General features: G+C 43.5%; 2 protein-coding genes across 2 annotated transcripts; one reads left to right on the top strand and one right to left on the bottom strand.

Annotated features, from left to right (window-relative positions):
* The first annotated feature begins 6,751 nt into the window (after nucleotides 1–6,751).
* Nucleotides 6,752–13,499, top strand: LOC110539174 (peroxiredoxin-like). Its single transcript, XM_090193639.1, has 4 exons — nucleotides 6,752–6,866; nucleotides 8,863–8,985; nucleotides 12,547–12,703; nucleotides 12,960–13,499. Exons 3-4 carry the CDS (start codon nucleotides 12,556–12,558, stop codon nucleotides 13,043–13,045), a joined length of 234 nt encoding a protein of 77 aa, XP_090049765.1. The 5' UTR covers nucleotides 6,752–6,866; nucleotides 8,863–8,985; nucleotides 12,547–12,555; the 3' UTR covers nucleotides 13,046–13,499.
* A 3,564-nt stretch (nucleotides 13,500–17,063) lies between these two features.
* LOC110538479 (transcription factor JunB) lies at nucleotides 17,064–19,136 on the bottom strand. The gene has a single exon (XM_021625329.3). It carries the CDS (start codon nucleotides 18,554–18,556, stop codon nucleotides 17,576–17,578), a length of 981 nt encoding a protein of 326 aa, XP_021481004.1. The 5' UTR covers nucleotides 18,557–19,136; the 3' UTR covers nucleotides 17,064–17,575.
* Between the last annotated feature and the right edge of the window lie 7,791 nt (nucleotides 19,137–26,927).

Here is a 26,927-nt window from a genome sequence, read left to right as displayed (position 1 = left end):
TAAAGGATAGACAGCAAAACACAGCCTGCTCAACCCTCTCCAATTCTGCTGCCTAAAGGATAGACAGCAAAACACAGCCTGCTCCATCCTCTCCAATTCTGCTGCCGAAAGGATAGACAGCAAAACACAGCCTGCTCCACCCTCTCCAATTCTGCTGCCGAAAGGATAGACAGCAAAACACAGCCTGCTCCACCCTCTCCAATTCTGCTGCCTAAAGGATAGACAGCAAAACACAGCCTGCTCCACCCTCTCCAATTCTGCTGCCGAAAGGATAGACAGCAAAACACAGCCTGCTCCACCCTGTCCAATTCTGCTGCATAACGGATAGACAGCAAAACACAGCCTGCTCCACCCTCTCCAATTCTGCTGCCGAAAGGATAGACAGCAAAACACAGCCTGCTCCACCCTCTCCAATTCTGCTGCCGAAAGGGTAGACAGCAAAACACAGCCTGCTCCACCCTCTCCAATTCTGCTGCCTAAAGGATAGACAGCAAAACACAGCCTGCTCCACCCTCTCCAATTCTGCTGCCTAAAGGATAGACAGCAAAACACAGCCTGCTCCACCCTCTCCAATTCTGCTGCCTAAAGGATAGACAGCAAAACACAGCCTGCTCCACCCTCTCCAATTCTGCTGCCTAAAGGATAGACAGCAAAACACAGCCTGCTCCACCCTCTCCAAATCTGCTGCCGAAAGGGTAGACAGCAAAACACAGCCTGCTCCACCCTCTCCAATTCTGCTGCCTAAAGGATAGACAGCAAAACACAGCCTGCTCCACCCTCTCCAATTCTGCTGCCTAAAGGATAGACAGCAAAACACAGCCTGCTCCACCCTCTCCAATTCTGCTGCCTAAAGGATAGACAGCTAAACACAGCCTGCTCCACCCTCTCAAATTCTGCTGCCGAAAGGATAGACAGCAAAACACAGCCTGCTCCACCCTCTCCAATTCTGCTGCCGAACGGATAGACAGCAAAACACAGCCTGCTCCACCCTCTCCAATTCTGCTGCCTAAAGGATAGACAACAAAACACAGCCTGCTCCACCCTCTCCAATTCTGCTGCCTAAAGGATAGACAGCAAAACACAGCCTGCTCCACCCTCTCTAATTCTGCTGCCTAAATGATAGACAGCAAAACACAGCCTGCTCCACCCTCTCCAATTCTGCTGCCTAAAGGATAGACAGCAAAACACAGCCTGCTCCACCCTCTCCAATTCTGCTGCCGAAAGAATAGACAGCAAAACACAGCCTGCTCCACCCTCTCCAATTCTGCTGCCGAACGGATAGACAGCAAAACACAGCCTGCTCCACCCTCTCCAATTCTGCTGCCTAAAGGATAGACAGCAAAACACAGCCTGCTCCACCCTCTCCAATTCTGCTGCCTAAAGGATAGACAGCAAAACACAGCCTGCTCCACCCTCTCCAATTCTGCTGCCTAAAGGATAGACAGCAAAACACAGCCTGCTCCACCCTCTCCAATTCTGCTGCCTAAAGGATAGACAACAAAACACAGCCTGCTCCACCCTCTCCAATTCTGCTGCCTAAAGGATAGACAGCAAAACACAGCCTGCTCCACCCTCTCTAATTCTGCTGCCTAAATGATAGACAGCAAAACACAGCCTGCTCCACCCTCTCCAATTCTGCTGCCTAAAGGATAGACAGCAAAACACAGCCTGCTCCACCCTCTCCAATTCTGCTGCCGAAAGAATAGACAGCAAAACACAGCCTGCTCCACCCTCTCCAATTCTGCTGCCGAACGGATAGACAGCAAAACACAGCCTGCTCCACCCTCTCCAATTCTGCTGCCTAAAGGATAGACAGCAAAACACAGCCTGCTCCACCCTCTCCAATTCTGCTGCCTAAAGGATAGACAGCAAAACACAGCCTGCTCCACCCTCTCCAATTCTGCTGCCTAAAGGATAGACAGCAAAACACAGCCTGCTCCACCCTCTCCAATTCTGCTGCCGAAAGGATAGACAGCAAAACACAGCCTGCTCCACCCTCTCCAATTCTGCTGCCGAAAGGGTAGACAGCAAAACACAGCCTGCTCCACCCTCTCCAATTCTGCTGCCTAAAGGATAGACAGCAAAACACAGCCTGCGCCACCCTCTCCAATTCTGCTGCCTAAAGGATAGACAGCAAAACACAGCCTACTCCACCCTCTCCAATTCTGCTGCCTAAAGGATAGACAGCAAAACACAGCCTGCTCAACCCTCTCCAATTCTGCTGCCTAAAGGATAGACAGAAAAACACAGCCTGCTCCATCCTCTCCAATTCTGCTGCCGAAAGGATAGACAGCAAAACACAGCCTGCTCCACCCTCTCCAATTCTGCTGCCGAACGGATAGACAGCAAAACACAGCCTGCTCCACCCTCTCCAATTCTGCTGCCTAAAGGATAGACAACAAAACACAGCCTGCTCCACCCTCTCCAATTCTGCTGCCTAAAGGGTAGACAGCAAAACACAGCCTGCTCCACCCTCTCTAATTCTGCTGCCTAAAGGATAGACAGCAAAACACAGCCTGCTCCACCCTCTCCAATTCTGCTGCCTAAAGGATAGACAGCAAAACACAGCCTGCTCCACCCTCTCCAATTCTGCTGCCGAAAGAATAGACAGCAAAACACAGCCTGCTCCACCCTCTCCAATTCTGCTGCCGAACGGATAGACAGCAAAACACAGCCTGCTCCACCCTCTCCAATTCTGCTGCCTAAAGGATAGACAGCAAAACACAGCCTGCTCCACCCTCTCCAATTCTGCTGCCTAAAGGATAGACAGCAAAACACAGCCTGCTCCACCCTCTCCAATTCTGCTGCCTAAAGGATAGACAGCAAAACACAGCCTGCTCCACCCTCTCCAATTCTGCTGCCGAAAGGATAGACAGCAAAACACAGCCTGCTCCACCCTCTCCAATTCTGCTGCCGAAAGGGTAGACAGCAAAACACAGCCTGCTCCACCCTCTCCAATTCTGCTGCCTAAAGGATAGACAGCAAAACACAGCCTGCGCCACCCTCTCCAATTCTGCTGCCTAAAGGATAGACAGCAAAACACAGCCTACTCCACCCTCTCCAATTCTGCTGCCTAAAGGATAGACAGCAAAACACAGCCTGCTCAACCCTCTCCAATTCTGCTGCCTAAAGGATAGACAGCAAAACACAGCCTGCTCCATCCTCTCCAATTCTGCTGCCGAAAGGATAGACAGCAAAACACAGCCTGCTCCACCCTCTCCAATTCTGCTGCCGAAAGGCAGACTCTCATCCTTTCCTTCTTCTGTATAATTCCTAGGATTGATAGATCATGTTTCTGCCCATGTACAGTACATTATATAGAGATTATAAACAGAATGTACAGGCAACTGCCAAAATAATGGAAATATTTGAGTAAATGAAGGATTTAAAGTGTATTGAAAGCAGGTACTTCCACATAGGTGTTGTACCGGAGTTAATTAAGCATTTAACATTGCACCATCAAATCAAATCATATTTTATTTTTTATTTTTATTTTACCTTTATTTAACCAGGCAAGTCAGTTAAGAACAAATTCTTATTTTCAATGACGGCCTGGGAACTGCCTGTTCAGGGGCAGAACGACAGATTTGTACCTTGTCAGCTCGGGGGTTTGAACTCACAACCTTCCGGTTACTAGTCCAACGCTCTAACCACTAGGCTACCCTGCCGCCCATACACATGGTTAGCAGATGTTAATGCGAGTGTAGTGAAATGCTTGTGCTTCTGGTTCTGACAGTGCAGTAATATCTAACAATTCCCCAACAACTACCTAATACACACAAATCTAAAGAGAGGAATAAGAATATGTACATATAAACATATGGATGAGCGGCACAGGCATGGTGCAGTAGATGGTATAAGGTACAGAATGTACATGTGAGATGAGTAATGTAAGATAAGTAAATATTATTAAAGTGGCATCGTTTAAAGTGACTAGTGATCCATTTATTAAAGTGATCCCTGCCTACAGACAGAAACTAAAACAAGAAGCTCCCGTGCTGAGGTCTGTTCAACGCTGGTCCGACCAATCTGATTCCACACTCCAAGACTGCTTCCATCACGTGGACTGGGATATGTTTCGTATTGCGTCAAACAACAATATTGACGAATACGATGATTCGGTGAGCGAGTTCATTAGAACGTGCGTTGAAGATGTCGTTCCCATAGTAACGATTTAAACATTCCTTAACCAGAAACCGTAGTGGCTTGGGTGGTTGTTGTCCTAGATTATCGTTTTGGCCTTCCTGTGACATTGGGCACTGTAGATGTCTTGGAGGGCAGGTAGTTTGCCCTCGGTGATGCGTTGTGCAGACCGCACCACCCTCTGGAGAGCCTTGCGGTTGAGGGCGGTGCAGTTGCCGTACCAGGCGGTGATACAGCCTGACAGGATGCTCTCGATTGTGCACCTGTAAAGGTTTGTCAGGGTTTTAGGTGACAAGTCAAATTTCTTCAGCCTCCTGAGGTTGAAGAGGTGCTGTTGTGCCTTCTTCACCACACTGTCTGTGTGGGTGGACCATTTCAGTTTGTCTGTGATGTGTACGCAGAGGAACGTAACACTTTCCACCTGCTTAGGGTCATGAATAAAATTGTTGGGCACGTCCTTATTTTGTCTACCATAGCTATGACCCCACAGGATGACAATGCCCCTATCCACAGGGCACGAGTGGTCACTGAACGGTTTGATGAGCATGAAAACTATGTAAACCATATGCCATGGCCGTCACAGTCAATAGAGCTCAAACCAATTGAACACTTATGGGAGATTATGGAGTGACGCCTGAGACAGCATTTTCTACCATCATCAACAAAACTCCAAATTATGGACTTTCTCGTGGAAGAATGGGTTGCATCACTCCAATAGAGTTCCAGACACTTGTAGAATCTATGTCAAGGTGCATTGACGCTGTTCTGGCTCGTGGTGACCCAAAGCCCTATTAAGACACTTTATGTTGGCGGTGTTTCCTTTATTTTGGCAGTTATCTGTAGCTCTACATCATTTTACACAGTGGGTCTTCAGGCTCTGACAGGCCTGTTTTAGGGGGCAGTGTCATTGAACTCCAGCAGTAGAATACATTGCTCGTAAAATCATTGTTCAAAATCATTAGGCCTGTCTATGCTTTATTTCTTAAAGTCTAAGCCGCTGATACCATGGATCATTTTGCTATTTTATTAAGAATTTGATATTGAATTTGGCCTTTACTACTTTTGTCCATAGAAACAAATTGAATTACACATTCATAAATGGCAACAAAAAAAGACAGTCAAAAAATAAATCATATGGAATAAGGTTTTGAAGTCTCTGTCCTAAAAGTTCAAAGATGAGACACAATAATTGTAACAGAAGACACTATTAACATCTAAATATTATTGGTAACAGAATAATAACTGCAGACTAAATAGTACTGCAATTGAAAATTGTACATCCAATATAGCAGATACCCATAGACTTACACTAGTTACGCTAGTTAGCATTGGCGTGCGAAACTACCTCTTAACTTCCTATATTCTGAACACAGAGGCATAAAAATGGTATCCACGAATTCATTTGACTCTTCCAAAATACCGAAATATGCATTTAAGAGCTAGAATTGATGTTGTACCCTATGTTGTGATTCTCACCAATGTTGTGGTCTTCTCACACTATTCAAACAACACAATTGAATAAATGGCTTATGAAGCTCTCTAAGCCTATAGATCACATAGGCTTTTTAAAATAAATCATCTTAACTAAAGACACAGACAATACTGTGCAGCCGTCTTCATCGACATGGCCACGGCCTTCGACTCTGTCAATCACAGCATTCTTATCGGCAGACTCAACAGCCTTGGTTTCTCAAATGACTGCCTCGCCTGGTTCACCAACTACTTCTCAGATAGAGTTCAGTGTGTCAAATCGGAGGGCCTGTTGTCCGGACCTCTGGCAGTCTCTATGGGGGTGCCACAGGGTTCAATTCTTAGGCCAACTCTTTTCTCTGTATACATCAATGATGTCGCTCTTGCTGCTGGTGATTCTCTCATCCACCTATACGCAGACGACACCATTCGGTATACTTCTGGCCCTTCTTTGGACACTGTGTTAACAAACCTCCAGACGAGCTTCAATGCCATACAACACTCCTTCCATGGCCTCCAACTGCTCTTAAATGCAAGTAAAACTAAATGCATGCTCCTCAACCGATCGCTACCCGCACCTGCCTGCCCATCTAGCATCACTACTCTGGACGGTTCTGACTTAGAATACGTGGACAACTACAAATACCTAGGTGTCTGGTTAGACTGTAAACGCTCTTTCCATACTCACATTAAGCATCTCCAAACCAAAATTAAATCTAGAATCAGCTTCCTATTTCGCAACAAAGCATCCTTCACTCATGCTGCTAAACATACCCTCGTAAAACTGACTATCCTACCGATCCTTGATTTCGGCTTGACTTGTTTGTGCGGCCTTGACGTTTTCTGGTATTTTTTTATTTCAGCTAATGGGACTAACACTTTAAATGTTGCATTCATATTTTTGTTCAATGTAGTTGTAGTTATAGACGTGTTGCGTTTAACAAATCAGCAAGTCGGACATTTCCGAGTTTCCTAGTACCGATTAGGATGAGTGTGGCATATCCCCCCAAAAGACAGTAACCTACAGTTGGAAGATTGGCAGAAACTACTTCTACAACAGAAATACCGATCACGCTAGTAGGCGATGTCATGGCGACATTTGCTAGCTGAACTCATGCGCAAAATCGGGTCTAACGCTCTTCTCGCGCCAAACTGCGCATGTGCATGCCGTAAATTCAAAGGCATACCTTGGATATAAAGCGGTTTTTGACGAAAATGTAAATGTGTCAGTTCGACACTTTCACGAAGTTCAGGTAATAATATGTTAAACTACTTAAGACATTGACTCGAATCTAGGTTGTGCCTTTAGATTTAGAAAATTAACAACTAAGGAAGAACGTTTCAGTTCTCTCATTGACTTCTCAAACTCCGGCCTAGTCTGCTTGGTCATTTTCTCGGGAGTCTCGCGATGTTGTGTGTCTGGGTTTAGAAACTCTGTGATATTCATTTTCCGCGATTGATAACGTCAATCAAATTCTTCACTTACAGAAAGCTGAGACAGCCTATTCTCGCGGGATTTGCATCTCCTCAGCTTTTAGTTACTGGTCAGTTAGTTACTATGTCCGTGTTCTGACAGCAGTAATGGCCTAGTCTATATGTTGCCACTTAATTGTGCACTTTCTTTGACACAAACTCAGACACTGGTACTATCTCTTCTTACTTGTGTGGCAGTGACCTGAGAAAGTAGCAATAACATAAACCTACACTCTACTGACAGTCAAACTGACACTATTAAACTGCTGACAGACTAGCTAGAGTAGGCTACACTGTAGAGAGGGAAATAGATCAGACAGCCTAGGTTAGTTTGGTTGTTGGCTGTGTGTGAACTGCAGTGTTCTTTTATTAGGCTATTGTAGACTACACATTTTATCTTACAGTGTTTGGAATGCAGTAGATTGATAGAAGAACAGTTTAACCAAATGTGACTGTTTCCTTTCATGTTTAATACCAGCTTTAACTCTACCAAACTCTTATCTGAAGTTCATGTTTCATGATAAAGATTTCTGAGACAGATTTCTGGTTTTATTTGGTAATCAGAACAATTAGTATTCTGTGTTTGATTCTCCTCTGCTACTTTCTTGCTGTGTCATGTGGGGGAAAATCATCTGCTCACAGGTCTGAGATGATCTATTCAAAGCCTAAAGTAACAATTATAAAAATTTGATGTGAGTTAAAAAATAATACAATAGGATATGATTATAATATCCCTCTGTTATATCATGTTTTAAGTACATTTTTCTCAAGGTCATTATCTGCAGCTTAGAGTTCCCCTTTGGAGCAGTGAGTTCAGTGAACTGTCCTATCGTCGCAGCAATGGGTACTTGAAAACAAACTTGTGTGCAAATATTATGGTGTCCTTCATTGAGAGGTTGCTGCATGAGGACTTTACAAAGAAACCAATTCCTCAACCTCAAGCATGACTGTGCAGTGTGTCATGTGCTTCGGGCATGTGCTCGAGTGTTTTGAGGCAGACAATAGTGTTGTCAAAGATTCCTGACTCTCAACAACAGGTTTTCATGTCTCAAGAAATCCAAATGTCAGCTTTCTTAGTCGAGACACACTTTCATTTTGTGGCAAGGCTAGGCTTATAGTACTCAAACATTAATTTTACTTTAAGCTCAATTAATGCCCTTCTCTAAATATTAAGTCTATTGGCCTGTAATGCCGTTAACCAAGGTTTTCCACTCTGATTCACGTCAGGTGATTGTGGCCTTCAGTGAACGTGCTGAGGAGTTCAGGAAGAGTGACTGTGAGGTCCTGGCAGCCTCTACAGACTCCCACTTCATTCACCTGGCCTGGTGAGACCTATACTAGGGTCATATATGGAAAATACTGATATAGGAAAACAAACCAGAATCTTATCCTCTACTGTCCTTCTGTATAATCTATGTTTTTATTTAATTATTTTGCATATTGCTGCATATATCTAACTTAATACCCCAACTTGTGGCTATTGTTAGGTAATCATTTTCATGTTTGTGAAGAGGAATCCAGAAAATAAATGCACTAGGCTGCATAGGGTCCTGAAGCCCCACCCTGCCCAGAGTTAAGCTTCTCCTGTCAGCCTGTGTAGCTGTGATAAGACCCTGGAAGACTGACTGAGTCGGTTTTCAGCTCCAGATACACAGCAGATGTGTAGCGGCCACTGTTCAAGTCATCAATAATCATGCAGGCGTGCAGTGCATTTGCCTACAGTCCTGTATTTATTGTGTGTGTAATAGTGATTCTTTCTCTCCCCCTCCTGTGCAGGATCAACACAGAAAATAAACAGGGAGGTCTGGGCCCTATGAAGATCCCTCTGCTGGCTGACCCCACCCAGGCCATCTCCAGGGACTACGGAGTACTGAAGGAGGATGAGGGCATAGCCTACAGGTCTGTTACCAAGCTCTGGGACAAGTCTTATAATCCTATTCTCTCTCTCTCTCTCTCTCTCTCTCTCTCTCTCTCTCTCTCTCTCTCTCTCTCTCTCTCTCACTCACTCTCACTCTCACTCTCACTCTCACTCACTCTCACTCAGAGCTGTCCATTTCCTGACCTTTATACAGTGCTCAACCCTTTACCTGTTCTAACCTTCCTCCCTACTGTTGTGTCTTTGGCTATGCCGGATTAAGTGATATGACATGCTATTCTATAAAATAATTTCTCCGTAATGAATATTACCTGATTGAGCTAATCATGTAAATGTAATTAACTAGAGAGTCGGGCTCCACTAAATAATATTTATAGAGCTGTTATCTTCCAAATAAACTCTTAAAGACCTAGTAATATTTTACAGCAATAGCAGTCAATATTAATCGTCATCTTAATTCAGTCTCATCTGAAAGTTGTAAATTCTTGGTTTTCTGCACGAACCCTGGCTAACAAGTTGAACCAGCAATACAAAATTGGGTTTAATTATTTATTTCCTATATACCTAACTAATCACACAGAATTACACATAATTAAATCATAACTTGATTACAAATTACGCCATAAAGGAAAACGTCCCTAGCGGGCGGAACAGATATGACAGCTTGTTACACAAAAGAAAAGGGGCTTGGTTTGAGTGAAAGAGCGGGAAGACTGAGGAACAAAGGGCGAAGCTGTGCTATCGTAAATACAGCATCTAAATGCATTCTAAATGACCGCCCATTTGGAAAAGGAAAATGCAATAAATATTTACTCTGAGCTGGGCTTCGGTAGATGGAAGGCCGTGTTGCCCAACCGAGTCCTTTGTCCTTTGAAGAATGTCTCTGCTGTTAAATTGAATCCGTTGTAGTAACGTTGTTGTGGGGTAGACGGGATACTCTGTCTGTTTCTTCCTAACCCTCGTTTGCAGCGGCTGTTGCTAACTCAACGGCTAGGAGGTATCACTTCTGTAGTGAATAAGAGTGTAAAGTTCATACCATTCGCAACCAAAGCTCACGCTGATGTTGGCTTCGTTCTGTAGTTATTATCTTAACCATTCCGACATCGGACCGTCGTCCTCACATCCTCGGAACAGGAGGTTATATTGTCGTCAAGGCTTTATATAGGAAGGAAGAGGAGGGTGTGTCTGAAAGGTTTTATAGCCCATGTCCCTTCACAGGGGCGGACCACTGATTGAGCAGAGCCCTTATGAAAACCCAAATCTCACATTTTAGAAGCTAAAATCACATTTCATCCCATCACAAATAATTTAATATTCAAACATTTAAATTGAACAACAATTCCATGTTAATCTGATAACTCTGATGTGTAGATTTTCCACTGTAGAGTTTACAGTGCCTTGCGAAAGTATTCGGCCCCCTTGAACTTTGCGACCCTTTGCCACATTTCAGGCTTCAAACATAAAGATATAAAACTGTATTTTTTTGTGAAGAATCAACAACAAGTGGGACACAATCATGAAGTGGAACAACATTTATTGGATATTTCAAACTTTTTTAACAAATCAAAAACTGAAAAATTGGGCGTGCAAAATTATTCAGCCCCTTTACTTTCAGTGCAGCAAACTCTCTCCAGAAGTTCAGTGAGGATCTCTGAATGATCCAATGTTGACCTAAATGACTAATGATGATAAATACAATCCACCTGTGTGTAATCAAGTCTCCGTATAAATGCACCTGCACTGTGATAGTCTCAGAGGTCCGTTAAAAGCGCAGAGAGCATCAAGAAAAACAAGGAACACACCAGGCAGGTCCGAGATACTGTTGTGAAGAAGTTTAAAGCCGGATTTGGATACAAAAAGATTTCCCAAGCTTTAAACATCCCAAGGAGCACTGTGCAAGCGATAATATTGAAATGGAAGGAGTATCAGACCACTGCAAATCTACCAAGACCTGGCCTTCCCTCTAAACTTTCAGCTCATACAAGGAGAAGACTGATCAGAGATGCAGCCTAGAGGCCCATGATCACTCTGGATGAACCGCAGAGATCTACAGCTGAGGTGGGAGACTCTGTCCATAGGACAACAATCAGTCGTATATTGCACAAATCTGGCCTTTATGGAAGAGTGGCAAGAAGAAAGCCATTTCTTAAAGATATCCATAAAAAGTGTTGTTTAAAGTTTGCCACAAGCCACCTGGGAGACACACCAAACATGTGGAAGAAGGTGCTCTGGTCAGATGAAACCAAAATTGAACTTTTTGGCAACAATGCAAGACGTTATGTTTGGCGTGAAAGCAACACAGCTCATCACCCTGAACACACCATCCCCACTGTCAAACATGGTGGTGGCAGCATCATGGTTTGGGCCTGCTTTTCTTCAGCAGGGACAGGGAAGATGGTTAAAATTGATGGGAAGATGGATGGAGCCAAATACAGGACCATTCTGGAAGAAAACCTGATGGAGTCTGCAAAAGACCTGAGACTGGGACGGAGATTTGTCTTCCAACAAGACAATGATCCAAAACATAAAGCAAAATCTACAATGGAATGGTTCAAAAATAAACATATCCAGGTGTTTAGAATGGCCAAGTCAAAGTCCAGACCTGAATCCAATCGAGAATCTGTGGAAAGAACTGAAAACTGCTGTTCACAAATGCTCTCCATCCAACCTCACTGAGCTCGAGCTGTTTTGCAAGGAGGAATGGGCAAAAATTTCAGTCTCTCGATGTGCAAAACTGATAGAGACATACCCCAAGCGACTTACAGCTGTAATCACAGCAAAAGGTGGCGCTTCAAAGTATTAACTTAAGGGGGCTGAATAATTTTGCACGCCCAATTTTTCAGTTTTTGATTTGTTAAAAAAGTTTGAAATATCCAATAAATGTCGTTCCACTTCATGATTGTGTCCCACTTGTTGTTGATTCTTCACAAAAAAATACAGTTTTATATCTTTATGTTTGAAGCCTGAAATGTGGCAAAAGGTCGCAAAGTTCAAGGGGGCCGAATACTTTCGCAAGGCACTGTAGGTGCATCCTGTTTCCATTGATCATCCTTGAGACATTTCTACAACTTGATTGGAATTCACCTGTTGTAAAATCAATTGATTGGACATGATTTGGAAAGGCACACACCTGTCTATATAAGGTCCCACAGATTACCGTGCATGTCAACGCAAAAACCACGCCATGAGGTCGAAGGAATTGTCCGTAGAGCCCCGAGACAGGATTATGTCGAGGCAGAAATCTGAGGAAAAAAAATACAGTTTTATATCTTTATGTTTGATGCCTGAAATGTGGCAAAAGGTCGCAAAGTTCAAGGGGACCGAATACTTTCGCAAGGCACTGTATGTCATCTTATCATTGATGAGAATGTCTCAGATGACAACCGAACTGACATCATATTCATTAAGTACCACTGCATATGTTCAATTGGTCGGATTACCAGAATATAGTTCATTTCCCCCCACCTTCTGATGTTCCCAGAATCTCTATGTTAACCAAGGGTTTTGCAAATGTAACATCAGTAGGGTAGAGAGAGGAAAAAGTGGGGAAGAGGTATTTATGACTGTCATAAACCTACCCCCAGGCCAACGTCATGACACTACTGTCCAGAGGTCTGTTTGTGATTGGTGACAAGGACATCCTGAGGCAGATCCCCATCAATGACCTGCCAGAAGCGTGCTCTGTGGATGAGACACTGTGCCTGGTGCAGGCCTTCCAGCACACTGACAAGTTTGGAGAGGGTAAGAGGAGGAGGGGAAAGAGAGCAGGTAGGGGATTTAGAGTAGCATGTGCTGACATCTCAGGACATGGCAGGAGACTCATATTGTTAGGCACCAATAGACCTCCATTGTATGCACTCTAGTGCTACTTGACCTCTAGCCCCTCTTCACCTCAGTTCCTATTCTTATTAGAATATACAGTACATTTAGTGAGCAAATGTGTTTGATATACACTGTATGGTCACAGGGCAGATGTGTGACTTGTTTCTCTTTACAGTGTGCCCAGCAGGAAGGAGACCAGGGAGAGACACCATCGTTCCGGACATCCAGAAGAGCAAGGAGTTTTTCTCCAAACAGAAGTGATCCATCCACACCTCCTTAGATGTGCTATGTCTGTCTATACAGGGTACTAACTGAGCACTTACTGTTGTTATTTAGATCGCTGACTGACTGAGTCTGCTGATCGCATTGATTCTGTGTCAACTACACTGTCAGTGGGGATGTGTTTTGTGAGAGTTCTTGAAAATTATATATAATTTGTGCATTAGGCTTGATGTTGATTCCATCACGGGGCTTATTTTACTGCTGTTCTCTAATGATTTTTTATTTTTAACTTATCTAACTTCTACTAAACACATATTTTTATGAAAACTGCATTGTTAGTTAAGGGCTTGTAATTAAGCATTTCACTGTAAGGTAAACATGTTGTATTCGGTGCATGTGACAAATAACATTTGATTTGTTTTGATTACAATTCAAACAGTGCCATGTGAGTATGAACTGGAATGTTAATAAAAAAGCAGAATTTCTAGCTAAATTGTTCTCTAGTTTTGTTTGTAGTGATGAGGCATTTGGAAGTTGCTTTTGCCTTTTTAAAGAAAATATAGTTTAAAACCAAGTGTTTTACTCAGTACATTTATATTGGAATATGACATAAATACTGGTATAGAGTTAATAGTAAGCTTTAGTTACTAACCACTAGATGGTGCTATGCACATATTCAACAAGCAATGTGCCTGTTTTTCTGGAACGCATTGGTTTTGTATAGGTTTTGTTAATTGATACAATACAAACAAATTAGTTTTAAAGAGCAACTGCCCCTAAAAAACAACTTCTCATTTAGAAAACAGCCTATGTGGCATCGAGTCATAAACATTCATTATGCTGTCTAAATTTAGTATAATGTGTATATAGGATCATTTTGGTCATAGTCTCATCTAAAACTGAGTTTTGTGGGACTTGTGGTCGTGACTGCATCACAATGTAAATTAAGGTTGGGTTTGTTTCAATCCTCCCCACAGCTGGCAGTACACAAGTAATCATTAATTCGGAGTGTAGCTGCAAGTTACCAGATTGTAATGCCTGTGCTTGGGTTGCCTTTGGATATGCTGTACCAATGGGGCTAGTTAGGGACCATTGCTAAATTACACAATGTACATGGGACAATATGTAAAAAAAATCGAATAGCTGCAAATGTCAATGACTTAAATACCTCAAACCAACTATAAATTGTAGAAATGATAATACAAAAATGTAAAACACAATGAGAACTAACAGGTGTACAACATGAAAATATTCGCATTTACATTGCGTAATTTATTGACAGTCCGCTAATTGGCAAAATAGTTTGGTTAACTCTTCCCACCTGCGAACACACACACACACAAGACACCCACATCAAATCACACCCTGATATCAACTCATGTTTTGAATTCAGTCATGGCCGCTAGCATTTCTTAATTAACCTACGGTAATCTAAAAACGAGGCCAGATCAGGAAGTGTAGTTGCCCTTTTAAAGATTTTATATTGTAATAGATTATAAACATTCTCTATTTTTGAATGACCCCACTTGTTATGACCAAACTGCTTCTTGTATCTCCCAGGGTAATAGTGAACCCTGCATGTCTCAGAAGAGACATAATCTGTTCCCTGTGTTCCAGAGGTCATTCATTTTGAGCTGCACAGTGTACACTGCATATCACCTCCATTCTATTACAACTTAACTTACTCCTCTGGTGACACATGGGACTGAGAAACCAGACATTATGTAGACTCCTACTTATCACAAATTGACTGTCTTTAAAAGATTATGGGATTACCTCCCTCGGTTTGAGATAGATGGAAAAAGTTTGTAGTAGTGTTTTAGATGATTCCTATTGAAGACCCATGTCTTCTTTTAGATAGACATTCATCATGCAAAATCCCATTCAATCTGCATTGTCCTACGTAGGTCTAAATGTCTCGGAAATGAGTTATGTAATTATTGAAAGAAGCTCAGATGGCCATGGTGAGGTGGGAGGAATATGTATGATGCGAGAGAAATGTGGGAGATGAAGCGAGAGAGTGAGGCCTGTAGGAGTGAACGGGGGCTAGAGGGGAGGAAAATAAACCCACCCCAGATCTTCATACGTCATCACTTGCATCACAGATATTCCCACAGACATTGTTGGTTGTGGGCTGTGGTAGCGAGAAGCTGAAATGGGCAGGTTGTGCGTGTGTATTTATACATGTTGTGTAGGCCTACACATAAATAACCATGTTAACACCATGTTTTTATGTATTTCCCCCTTGGTGGGATCTGAGAAATCAAGTATCCAAAAAACATTGTTCCATCTGGCAATGGAACATTTACGTTCCCACCAATGTGTCGAGAAGTGAAAACAATAGAAGAGTACAAGAAATTGGTATAGGATAGAGAAGGGTTCAAATAGGACACCTTTGCTCTTGACTGTCACATTTGAATTAGGTATGTGTTATAACAAAATCAAAACAAATAAATCTTACACAAGTTTTTTTGTACTAAAACATTGAAACGGTGGAAACTGCACTTGTTTTTATGAATACTAGTTGGACTATTTCAACTGAAAGATACACAAATGGAATACACGTAGGTGTCGTAGCTGATATTTTCCATATTGGGGCATAAAAAATCTCTCTCCAAAACAGCTGAGGTGAGAAAGTGTGTCAAAACCCCAGCGTTCAGCGATTCTTTTCAAGTGGTTTTCTTTTATTTTCTTCTCAAGTGTGCTGAAGGTTGTGGAGAGCAGGCTGTCTGGGTTGGTTGCCTAGCTGGCTGCTGTAGCCTACATCATTAACTGCTTAACAGGACAGAATTCCCCTCCTGTTTTTCTGAGAGCAGCTTGTGCATACTCAATAACTCCTCTGTCTGCCAAAGACCGCAAAACAACAGGAGTTGCAACTGTTGCCAACTTTGAAGGGCTTGAATTTAAAAAACTGTTTGGATAAGAAGATAATGTATGATGACTAATCTTCAATTAACTAGACTTTAATGGGACTTTTCCCATATCCCTGGCTCAATTCAAAGAGAACAGGGCCTCACATATTTTTCTGATGTCCCCACAATGTTCTTGTCCTTGGCAATGCCAACCCAACCCATCCATACACACAGATGCGCTAACACACCAGATGCCCACTCGCTTCTACTGCTCTGCCAAGCGGTGTGGCATCTTTAAACACCCCCGGCATTCCAAAGGCCACTGTCACTTCCATGTGCACTCATTCAAATATAAAACCCGAATCTGTCTTAACTGTGGTGTGTACGCAACCACCATGTTAAGTTACCCTGGCTAGGCATCATGGGAAACAATGTGCCCAGAATGAGCTGGTGGCCATAAGTCTTTATGCAAATAGATGATTCAACTAGAGAATTGATGGACTGAGGACAGACACCTTGAATATGGGAGGACTTTGAATATTTTTGTCTAGTGGTTGACCACTTCATGCCATATGAAAAATGTATATACAACATACTGTAATTTAAAATAGTCAAGTTAGTGGCTGAACTTTGTCCGTAGTTATTTGATCACCCTTGCGAAATTATGACTGTGCCAAGTCCATATCTGGTCAAAGTTAGTTTCCCCTTGTTATGCTCCTTAGCTCAGTTCTTAATTATTACCCTATGCGCCAGCTTAGTTTCAATAATAATATTGGAAATTCCGTTGTGCCAAACCATCTTAATGATACAAAGTGTTAGATGAAGTGTAATGAAAGCAATTTGCGAGGAAGGCGGGAGTTCCCATACTTCGCTCACAGTGACGTAATCTCTACCAGAAGAGTCCTTATATGGACACGCTGTGCGTAAAAGGTAACGCGCTGACGTTCTGGACATGAAGGCCTGAATGTAGTCTATTAGCATCGAAGCTCTCATTGTAAAGGAGCATGACCTAAACCCATCTTCAATGAAAACTAGCCATTTGATTCACACGCGTAAGGTGGTTGTTTATGCATAACACTAGACTTCAGTAAATCCTCTGCGCATATAGCCATCATACTTCAACGACCAATATAATTTCAAAGTCGCATTTTTATCAAACACCATGAATGGCATAATGACACCAATAGACAAACATGAAGCCAAAATCGTTTTGAACATGAGACTTTACTTAAATATACATCGCACAAATAAAAAAAATACATTGTAAACATGACAAAAATATTAATTTGTCAGGATCAACCTGGCAAACAATAACTTAAACATTTAATGAATGCAGCATTGCATGACGATATGCAAAATTACAAACAATACAATAACATTTCCATTGATTAGGTATCAAAAACCAGCCTATCAAGTGGTCTCTGGTTTGTTTTTCTAGTCACTCAGTGTCAGTGTCTATGTTCAGTCTGGATGCTGTTCCTGTTGTCATGTATATGGATATATGGTCCCTTGTGCGGTGTCCAGCATCCGGAAGTACCATTTGTCAGTCTTTTACCCGAAATGAGAGCAGCCAACACACAGCCTGCGACCGTATTGTCATTACTAACAATAGCCTGCCGGTATATGGCCTCTTCCAGTGCTGTTCATGTAGAACATTCCTCCAGTGTTGTCGCTTCTAAATTATGAATTACTCTGCGTAATGCCCTCGCCTCTCCATTTAAAATGCTTCCATTTTGCTCGTCAACATCAGCTGACAGCCGCTGCTAACATGTGTCAGGACTTTCTGTTTGAGCTGGGCGACTTGTTCACGAAGCACATTCGCTGTGTTGGAGAGCCCAGCATTGTCCGACTTCAGAACTTTCACCTTGTCCTCCAGCCGGGAGATGCGCTCCAGTTTGCGGCGCCGGCATTTGGTTGCTGCTAATCGGTTTCTAAGCCTCTTCCGCTCGGCCTTGATTATCTCTTGGTTTTCCATGTCGATTGGGGACATTGGCGGGGAACCGTCGCTGCTGTGTAGATCAGGGACGGTTTGTGGTTCTTCTTTGAAAGCCACAAGGCGCTGTGGATGGACCCCAGCGCCAGGTAGAGAGTACTGAAAGGGGTGTGACGCGTGCGTCGACGTCTGTTGGTGATGGCTCTGCTGGTGGTGCGGCGGTAAGTAGTTGATGGTGGTACTGGGGTAACTGGATGTAGAAGAGAGGTTAGTGTTTGGGCAATAAGCGTTCAGTGTTGTGTAGATTGGAGGCTCGGGCTGCAGGGAGGAGCCGAAGACACTAGAGGCCGCCGCCGAACAGGTCGTCACACCACCCGCTCCAATAGACACGTTGGGCGGGGCCATGGGCATATGGTTTATCTTGTGGAGCTCGTCCAGGGCTTTCACGAAGCCCTCCGCAAAGCCCTCCTGCTCATCGGTGATGCTCCGGTTGTAGAAGTACTGGCCTGGGGTGGGAGTAGTAATTATACCGTTACTGTTTTGGATGATAAGCCTTTCGAGTTCAGGGGAAGCAAGCTTCAGTGACCCGACGTCCTGGTGCGCTGCTTGGTACAAGTCAGACTTGAGGTTGCGATATGGCTCTGTCATGTTCAAATTCATATTCTGCTTTAGGAGTTTGTAGTCGTGCAATGCAGCATCAGAGTGGCCATAAGCCGAGATAAACGAGTCGTCATGATAAAAAGGCTGCTCCATTTTTGTAGACATAAAGTCGTAGGAAAGTGAGCTTACCAGTTGTTTAAACAGTCTCAGGATATTGGTCAACAAATGACGGTGTCAGCAAAAAGTAGGCCTACGCATCAACGCAAGCACCCCTCTTTTTCAGCAATGACCCAAGTTCAAAACTAAAAATAATGTAACTTCTAAAAGTGAGGGAAAATCCAAGATGTAGAACAGAGCAGTGGTCCACGAAGGCTGTCAACAGATGAATGACCGCAGTATTGTCGTGATCCAATGTCTTGAGCTATCTTTTTCAACCTTGTATAAGAAAAACCTTTATACCCACACATAAGGTTGCGTTCAGGGTATGTTGTTCTATGTGATAAATTCACTCTGAGTGAGCAGCTAGTAACATGCCGTTTTATATACACACCAAACATTGGGCTAGTTCGTGTTGCATGGCCCGGTGCCACGGGTGAGCGTAGTCTGTGTATTTTAGACTATTCCATTGGTCCATTAATAAAATCTCCACCCACCCGGTGCACTGGCCATGCAAAACGAATCAGCCCACACGCATGCTGTCAAGATTGGCAAAGGGAATTGATTGGATAGAAACTATTTGTGCACGCCCAACAACGTAACGTCATGATTATGACGCGTTTGCCAGGAACTACTTTGATTGTAAACCGATTGTTTATTAACACGCTCATGTAGGCAAGAAAAGTGAACAGTGAAGCAGGGCTGGATTAAGAATATACTTCTATACATTCTTCACGTAATTTATTGAAATCCCTGTGCAGACTAATACACACCGACGTGTAGACTAATTTGTCAACATGTTTGTAGGCTGTTGATATACGTTGATTTGTGATCTGACTGTTATATTGTAACTACAGTAGACTACGTTACTGTGATGTTGCACGGTCCACATTGTTACATGGTTACAAATTGATAGGCATTGTCCCATCAGACGCTGAACTGCGCTGCCTAGGCCTTCATATTATGTGGACGCCATATTTTGTAGGCGTATAAGATGAGTTGCAATTCACTTGTTAATTTTAAAGCAAGTTTGTTTGATGAATTGCATGTAGCATGGATAGCTATTAGCCTAATTTTCTGCTGAAATTATATTTGATTGTTCCGTGTCCAAATGTGATGAACAATGCCGCGATGGGGTTAGCGTAACCGTGGAGACCACATAATGTTTACCATGTATTAACTATATATATATGTATATATATATATTGATATACTAATGTGGGATCGAGTATTTAGTTCTGAAGAGAAAATCCGCGTTCCATATTTGGGCATGCCGACGCGTTAGTTCCTCTGAGAGAACGGGGAAGCTGCCCACCTCAGCCTCATTCCAGCAGCATTCCTGTTGTATAAAGCTCATCCGTCTGAGAGCTAGGGACTTTTTGTTTGAATAATTTTAGATGAAAGCGAAAATCTCTCAGCTACATTTTGTATTGTTGGAAGGCAACTCCTTTACTGAGTTCATGGTTATCAATTGATTTAATGTACCCCATGAGTCTTGTTTAATTGTAATTAATCAGTTAAAATGAATAATTCAATGTTTACCAATTGTAGCAGCGATATTGCCCTTTCTCATTTTATGTACAGTGCATTCGGAAAGTATTCAGACCCCTTGAATTTTTCCACATTTTGTTACGTTACAGCCTTATTCTAAAATGTATTAAATTGTTGTTGTTTTTCTCATCAATTAACACACAATAAGGACAAAGCATAAAAAAGGTTTTTAGAAATGTTTGCAAATGTATTAAAAAAACAACAGAAATATCACATTTACATAAGTATTCAGACACTTTACTAAGTACTTTGTTGAAGCACTTTTGGCAGTGATTACAGCCTTGGGAATGACGCTACATGCTTTGCACACCTGTATTTGGGGAGTTTCTCCCATTCTTCTCTGCAGATCTTTTTAAAAAACATTTTTTTATTTCACCTTTTTTTAACCAGGTAAGCCATTTGAGAACAAGTTCTCATTTACAACTGCGACCTGGCCAAGATAAAGCAAAGCAGTGCGACACAAACAACAGAGAGTTACACATGGGATAAACAAACGTACAGTCAATAACACAATAGAAAAATCTTTATACAGTGTGTGCAAATGTAGTAAGATTAGGGAGGTAAGGAAATAAAAAAAGAGCAAAAAAATAAATAACAATATGGGGATGAGGTAGTTGGGTGGGCTATTTACAGATGGGCTGTGTACAGGTGCAATGTTCGGTAAGCTGCTCTAACAGCTGATGCTTAAAGTTAGTGAGGGAGATATAAGACTCCAGCTTCAGTAATTTTTGCAATTCGTTCCAGTCATTGGCAGCAGAGAGCTGGAAGGAAAGACGGCCAAACGAGCAGTTGGCTTTGGCGATGACCAGTGAAATATACCTGCTGGAGCACGTGCTGCGGGTGGGGGCTGCTATGGTGACCAGTGAGCTGAGATAAGGCAGGCTTTACCTAGCAAAGACTTTTAGGTGACCTAGAGCCAGTGGCTTTGGCAACAAATATGAAGCGAGGGCCAGCCAACGAGAGCGTACAGGTCGCAGTGTTGGGTAGTACATGGGGCTTTGGTGACAAAACGGATGGCACTGTGATAGACTGCATCCAAATGGCTGAGTAGAGTGTTGAAGGCTATTTTGTAAATGACATCGCCGAAGTCAAGGATCGGTAGAATAGTCAGTTTTACGAGGGTATGTTTGGCAGCATGAGTGAAGGATTCTTTGTTGCGAAATAAGAAGCAGATTCTAGATTTAATTTTGGATTGGAGATGCTTAATGTGAGTCTGGAAGGAGAGTTTACAGTCTAACCAGACACCTAGGTATTTGTAGTTGTCCACATATTCTAAGTCAGAACCGTCCAGAGTAGTGATGCTAGACAGGCAGGCGGGTGCGGGCAGTGATCGGTTGAAGAGCATGCATTTAGTTTTACTTGCATTTAAGAGCAGTTGGAGGCCACGGAAGGAGTGTTGTATGGCATTAAGCTCGTCTGGAGGTTTGTTAACATAGTGTCCAAAGAAGGGCCAGAAGTATACCGAATGGTGTCGTCTGCGTAGAGGTGGATCAGAGAATCACCAGTAGCAAGAGCGACATCATTGATGTATACAGAGAAAGAGTCGGCCCGAGAATTGAACCCTGTGGAACCCCCATAGAGACAAACAGAGCTACCGACAATTTGAGAAACCAAGGCTGTTGAGTCTGCCAATAAGAATGCGGTGATTGACAGAGTTGAAAGCCTTGGCCAGGTCGATGAAGACAGTTGCACAGTATTGTCTTTTATCGATGGTGGTTATGGTATCATTTAGGACCTTGAGCGTGGCTGAGGTGCACCCATGACCCGCTCAGAAACAAGATTGCATAACGGGAATGTACGGTGGGATTCAAAATGGTCGGTGATCTGTTTGGTAACATGGCATTCGAGGACTTTAGAAAGGCAGGGTAGGATGGATATAAGTCTGTAACAGTTTGCGTCTCGAGTGTCTCCCCCTTTGAAGAGGGGGATGACCGTGGCAGCTTTCCTATGTTTAGGGATCTCAGACGATAAGAAAGAGAGGTTGAATTGGCTAGTAAAAGGGGTTGCAACAATTGCGGCAGATAATTTTAGAAAGAGAGGGTCCAGATTGTCTAACCCAGCTGATTTGTAGGGGTCCAGATTTCACAGCTCTTTCAGAACATCAGCTATCTGGATTTGGGTGAAAGAGAAATGGGGGAGGCTTGGGCAAGTTGTTGTGGGGGATGCAGAGCTGTTGACCGGGGTAGGGGTAGCCAGATGGAAAGCATATCCAGCCGTAGAAAAATCCTTATTGAAATTCTCGATTATCATAGATTTATCGGCGGTGACAGTGTTTCCTAGCCTCAGTGCAGTGGGCAGCTGGGAGGAGGTGCTCTTATTCTCCATGGACTTTACAGTGTCCCAGAACTTTTTGGAGTTTGCTACAGGATGCAAATTTATGTTTGAAAAAGCTAGCCTTTGCTCTCCTAACAGTCTGTGTATATTGGTTCCTAACTTCTCTGAAAAGTTGTGTATCGCGGGGGCTATTCAATGCTAATGCAGAATGCCACAGGATGTTTTTGTTCTGGTCATGGGCAGTCAAGTCTGGAGTGAACCAAGGGCTATATCTATTCTTAGTTCTACATTTTTTGAATGTGGCATGCTTATTTAAGATGGTGAGGAAAGCACTTTTAAAGAATGACCAGGCATCCTCTACTGATGGAATGAGGTCAATATCCTTCCAGGATACCCGGGCCAGGTCAATTAGAAAGGCCTGCTCGCTGAAGTGTTTTAGGGAGCTTTTGACAGTGATGATGGGTGGTCGTTTGACCACGGACCCATTACGGACGCAGGCAATGAGGCAGTGATCACTGAGATCCTGTTTGAAGACAGCAGAGGTGTATTTAAAGGGCAGGTTGGTCAGGATGATATCTATGAGGGTGCCCGTGTTTACGGATTTAGGGTTGTATTTAGGAGGTTCCTTGATAATTTGTGTGAGATTGAGGGCATCTAGCTTAGATTGTAGGACGGCCGGGGTGTTAAGCATATCCCAGTTTAGGTCACCTAAGAGTACAAACTCTGAAGATAAATGGGGGCCAATTAATTCACATATGGTGTCCAGGTCACAGCTGGGGGCTGAGGGGGTCTATAACAAGCGGCAACAGTGAGAGACTTATTTCTGGAATGGTGGATTTTTAAAAGTAGAAGCTCAAACTGTTTGGTCACAGACCTGGATAACATGACAGAACTCTGCAGGCTATCTCTGCAGTAGATTGCAACTACACCCCCTTTGGCAGTTCTATCTTGGCGGAAAATGTTGTAGTTGGGGATGAATATTTCAGAATTTTTGTTAGCCTTCCTAATTCAGGATTCAGACATGGCTAGGACATCAGGGTCCTAGCCCTTGGGGCTACAGGGCCTAGGTTAACCTCTACATCACCAGAGGAACAGAGGAGGAGTAGGATGAGGGTACGGCTAACGGAAAAAGCACTGATCGTCTAGTGTGCTGGGGACAGAGAATAATATGAGCAGATCTATGGGCGTGGATAGGATAGATTCAGGGCATAATGTATAGACAATGGTATGGTAGGATGTGAGTAAAGTGGAGGTCAACCTAGGTGTTGAGTGATGATGAGAGAGGTTTCGTCTCTCGGGGCACCAATTAAGCCAGGTGAGGTCTCCAGGTGTGTGGGGTGGGACTGAGCTATCTAAGGCATTTTGAGTGGGACTGAGGCCTCTGCAGTGAAATAAAACAATAAGAACTAGCCAACACAGCATTAGACAAGGCATATTTACATTAGAGAGAGGCATAAAGCAAACACAGGTGTTGATCAGGAGTGCTAAGACAACAACAGGTAAATGGCGATGAATGGGCAGAGCGGGTCAGTTAAGTACATACAGGACCTGAGTTTGAGGCTGGGGCCGACAGGTAAACAAAATGAGGTACCGTGTTATTGAAACAGTCCAGGGGGCATCAGCTGTGCAGCCGAGTGATCAGGGGGTCAAAAGAGCAGCAATAGGCGAGTCAGGGTGCCGTTCGGTAGTCACTACTACGCTAGGCGAGCACGGAACACAGCGTTCAGAAAAACTAGTGGGCCGGGGCTAGTGCATGGTTCTTCGGCGACATTGTAACAGAATACCCTGATGAGACCACATCGGCCGTTCACGTCGGCAGTCCAGTCGTGCTGGATCGGCGGGGCTTCGTGTTGACAATAATGGGTCCAGGCCAATTGGCAAAGGAGGTATTGAAGCCCTAGAATTAGCTGGTATATGGGCCTAGCTCAAGGCTAGCTGGTGCTTGCTTAGGGACAGCGGCGTTAGCTAACAGTAGCCACTCGTTTGCAGCTAGTTAGCTACAAGGATCTGGTGTAATGATCCAGAGCAGCAGGAATCCGGTGATGTGGTAGAGAGAAGCAGTCCAATATGCTCTGGGTTGATATCACGCTGTGCAGACAGGCAGGTGTTGTTCGAGCTAAGGCTGGCTGGCTGGTGACCGGGAAAAAGGTGAAGAACGCTAGCCGTGGCTAACAAAGACTAGTAGCTAGTTAGCTAGCTAGCTCCTGATGGAAGTTCGAGTTATAAGGAATAAAAATAGCAGATGCGTGCCACATTGGGTGAGGCGGGTTGCAGGAAAGTATATTTAGTTCGCAGATAGAAAGTGAGATTAAGATATATACGAAAAAGACTGGCTATTTACACGGGATAAGACAAAGACAAACACACATGTCCTACTACTACGCCATCTTGGGTATAGCAGTATATCTTCTCAAGCTCTGTCAGGTTGGATGGGGAGCGTTGCTGCACAGTTATTTTCTCTCCAGAGATGTTCGATCTGGTTCAAGTCCAGGCTCTGGCTGGGCCACCCAAGGACATTCAGAGGCTTGTCCCAAAGCCACTCCAGCGTTGTCTTGGCTGTGTGCTTAGGGTCATTGTCCTTTTTGAAGGTGAACCTTCACCACAGTCTGAGGTCCTGAGCACTCTGGAGCAGGTTTTCATCAAGGATCTCTCTGTACTTTGCTCCGTTGATCTTTCCCTCGATCCTGACTAGTCTCCCAGTCCCTGCCGCTGAAAAACATCCCAACAGCATGATGCTGCCACCGTAGGGATGGTGCCAGGTTTCCTTCAGACATGGAGCTTGGCATTCAGGCCAAACTCCAAGCGGGCTGTCGTGCATTTTACTAAGGAGTGGCTTCCGTCTGGCCACTCTACTAAAAAGTCCTCATTGGTGGAGTCCTGCAGAGATGGTTGTCCTTCTGAAAGGTTCTCCCATCTCCACAGAGGAACTCGGGTTCTTGGTCACCTGCTTGACCTAGGCCCTTCTCCCCCGATTGCTCAGTTTGGCCGGGCGGCCAGTTCTAGGAAGTCTTGGTGGTTCCAAACTTCTTCTATTTAAGAATGATAGAGGCCACTGTGTTCTTGGGGACCTTCAATGCTGCAGATATTTTTTATACCCTTCCCCAGATTTGTGCCTCAACACAATCCTATCTCGGAGCTCTACGGACAACTCCTTCAACCTCAGGGCATGGATTTTGCTTTGACATGCACTGTCAACTGTGGGAACCTATATAGACAGGTGTATGCCTTTCCAAATCATGTCCAATCAATTTACCACAGAGGAATTCCAATCAAGTTGTAGAAATATCTCAAGGATGATCAATGGAAACAGGATGCACCTGAGCTCAATTTCGAATCTCATAGCAAAGGGTCTGAATACTTATGCAAATAAGGTATTTCTGTTTTCAAAAATGTCTAAAAACCTGTTTTCGCTTGTCATTATGGGGTATTGTGTGTAGATTGATGTGGAAAATGTTTTATTTGATCCATTTTAGAATAAGACTGTAACGTAACAAAATGTGGAAAAAGGAAGGGGTATGAATACTTTCCGAATACCCTGTATGTCTTTCATGACTGCTCAGAGAGGGATACAATTTGTCACAGGAGTCGAGGATCATAGGGAGTCAACCTTTCTCTCAACTGTTGTGGTTTAATTGGTTTCGCCACCGGTCAGTGTCACACAGAGCAGAGTCATTGTATCTGTGTGAGCTGATTGACTGTGTGAGAATGGGAGAGGTTTTTTGCCACTCTCCATCACCTAAAAGACACCTTCTACCTGTAACTAATATAATGAACAACTCCATCTAGCCTGCTGTGTTAAAACTTTTTGTCCTGCAGATGGGTTTCATTTGGAATCTTGCCACGAGTTCTATTCCTTTCATCATAGATTGGATTTAAAGGCAATGTCAAACAATGGGAAGATAAGCCAGGCTACAAGCAGAATCTTGTTCCATAAATTGCTCCAGTGCTCAGGTTGAATTTGACCCTTAGTTTGTCCCAATAAACCACATTTGATTTGTGTTTCTGCAGATCAGTTTCTGTTTACTCCCCATCCCAACTCAGTGGATTTTGAGAGGAGGGAAATGTGATTCCCCCACAGTGCACCAGCTTTGGTTGATGAGAAGGGTGCCTTTGTGTCTTGTGTGTAATCTTTCCATCACCCACACAAACACGGCTCAAACCTGCAGATCACATTGTGGTTCAAAGAACTTGACAGTGAAATGTAACCGCTTTGTCTCACTAACACATACATGCATCAGGAGCTTACTTGAACAATCCATATCCCTCATCTTAAGCATATTCAAACCTAGAATTTCTGTGTTGTGTTGATATCCCAATTCTTGACACCCTCATTCACATGGGTTAGTAGAGCTGTGCTGGAGCGAAAGGGGCTGGGTTAAGCTTTCAACACATTTACCGTCTTGGAACAAACCAGAAACAGGAAACCTGCGTCAACATGTATTTAATGTGAATGGCACAGTCAGCACATATATTTGTTAAGAAAATACTGTTGTCATGTTTAAGCCTGTGGTACAACTTCTCACGAGGCTAGAGGATAACTGATCACTGTGTTATG

Source organism: Oncorhynchus mykiss, chromosome 12 (genome assembly GCF_057628025.1).
Source record: "Oncorhynchus mykiss isolate SJ-2025 chromosome 12, ASM5762802v1, whole genome shotgun sequence".
In the NCBI taxonomy this organism is placed as follows: Eukaryota; Metazoa; Chordata; class Actinopteri; order Salmoniformes; family Salmonidae; genus Oncorhynchus; species Oncorhynchus mykiss.
Note: the sequence above shows the minus strand (reverse complement) of the source record. Positions and strands in the feature narration are given on the sequence as shown.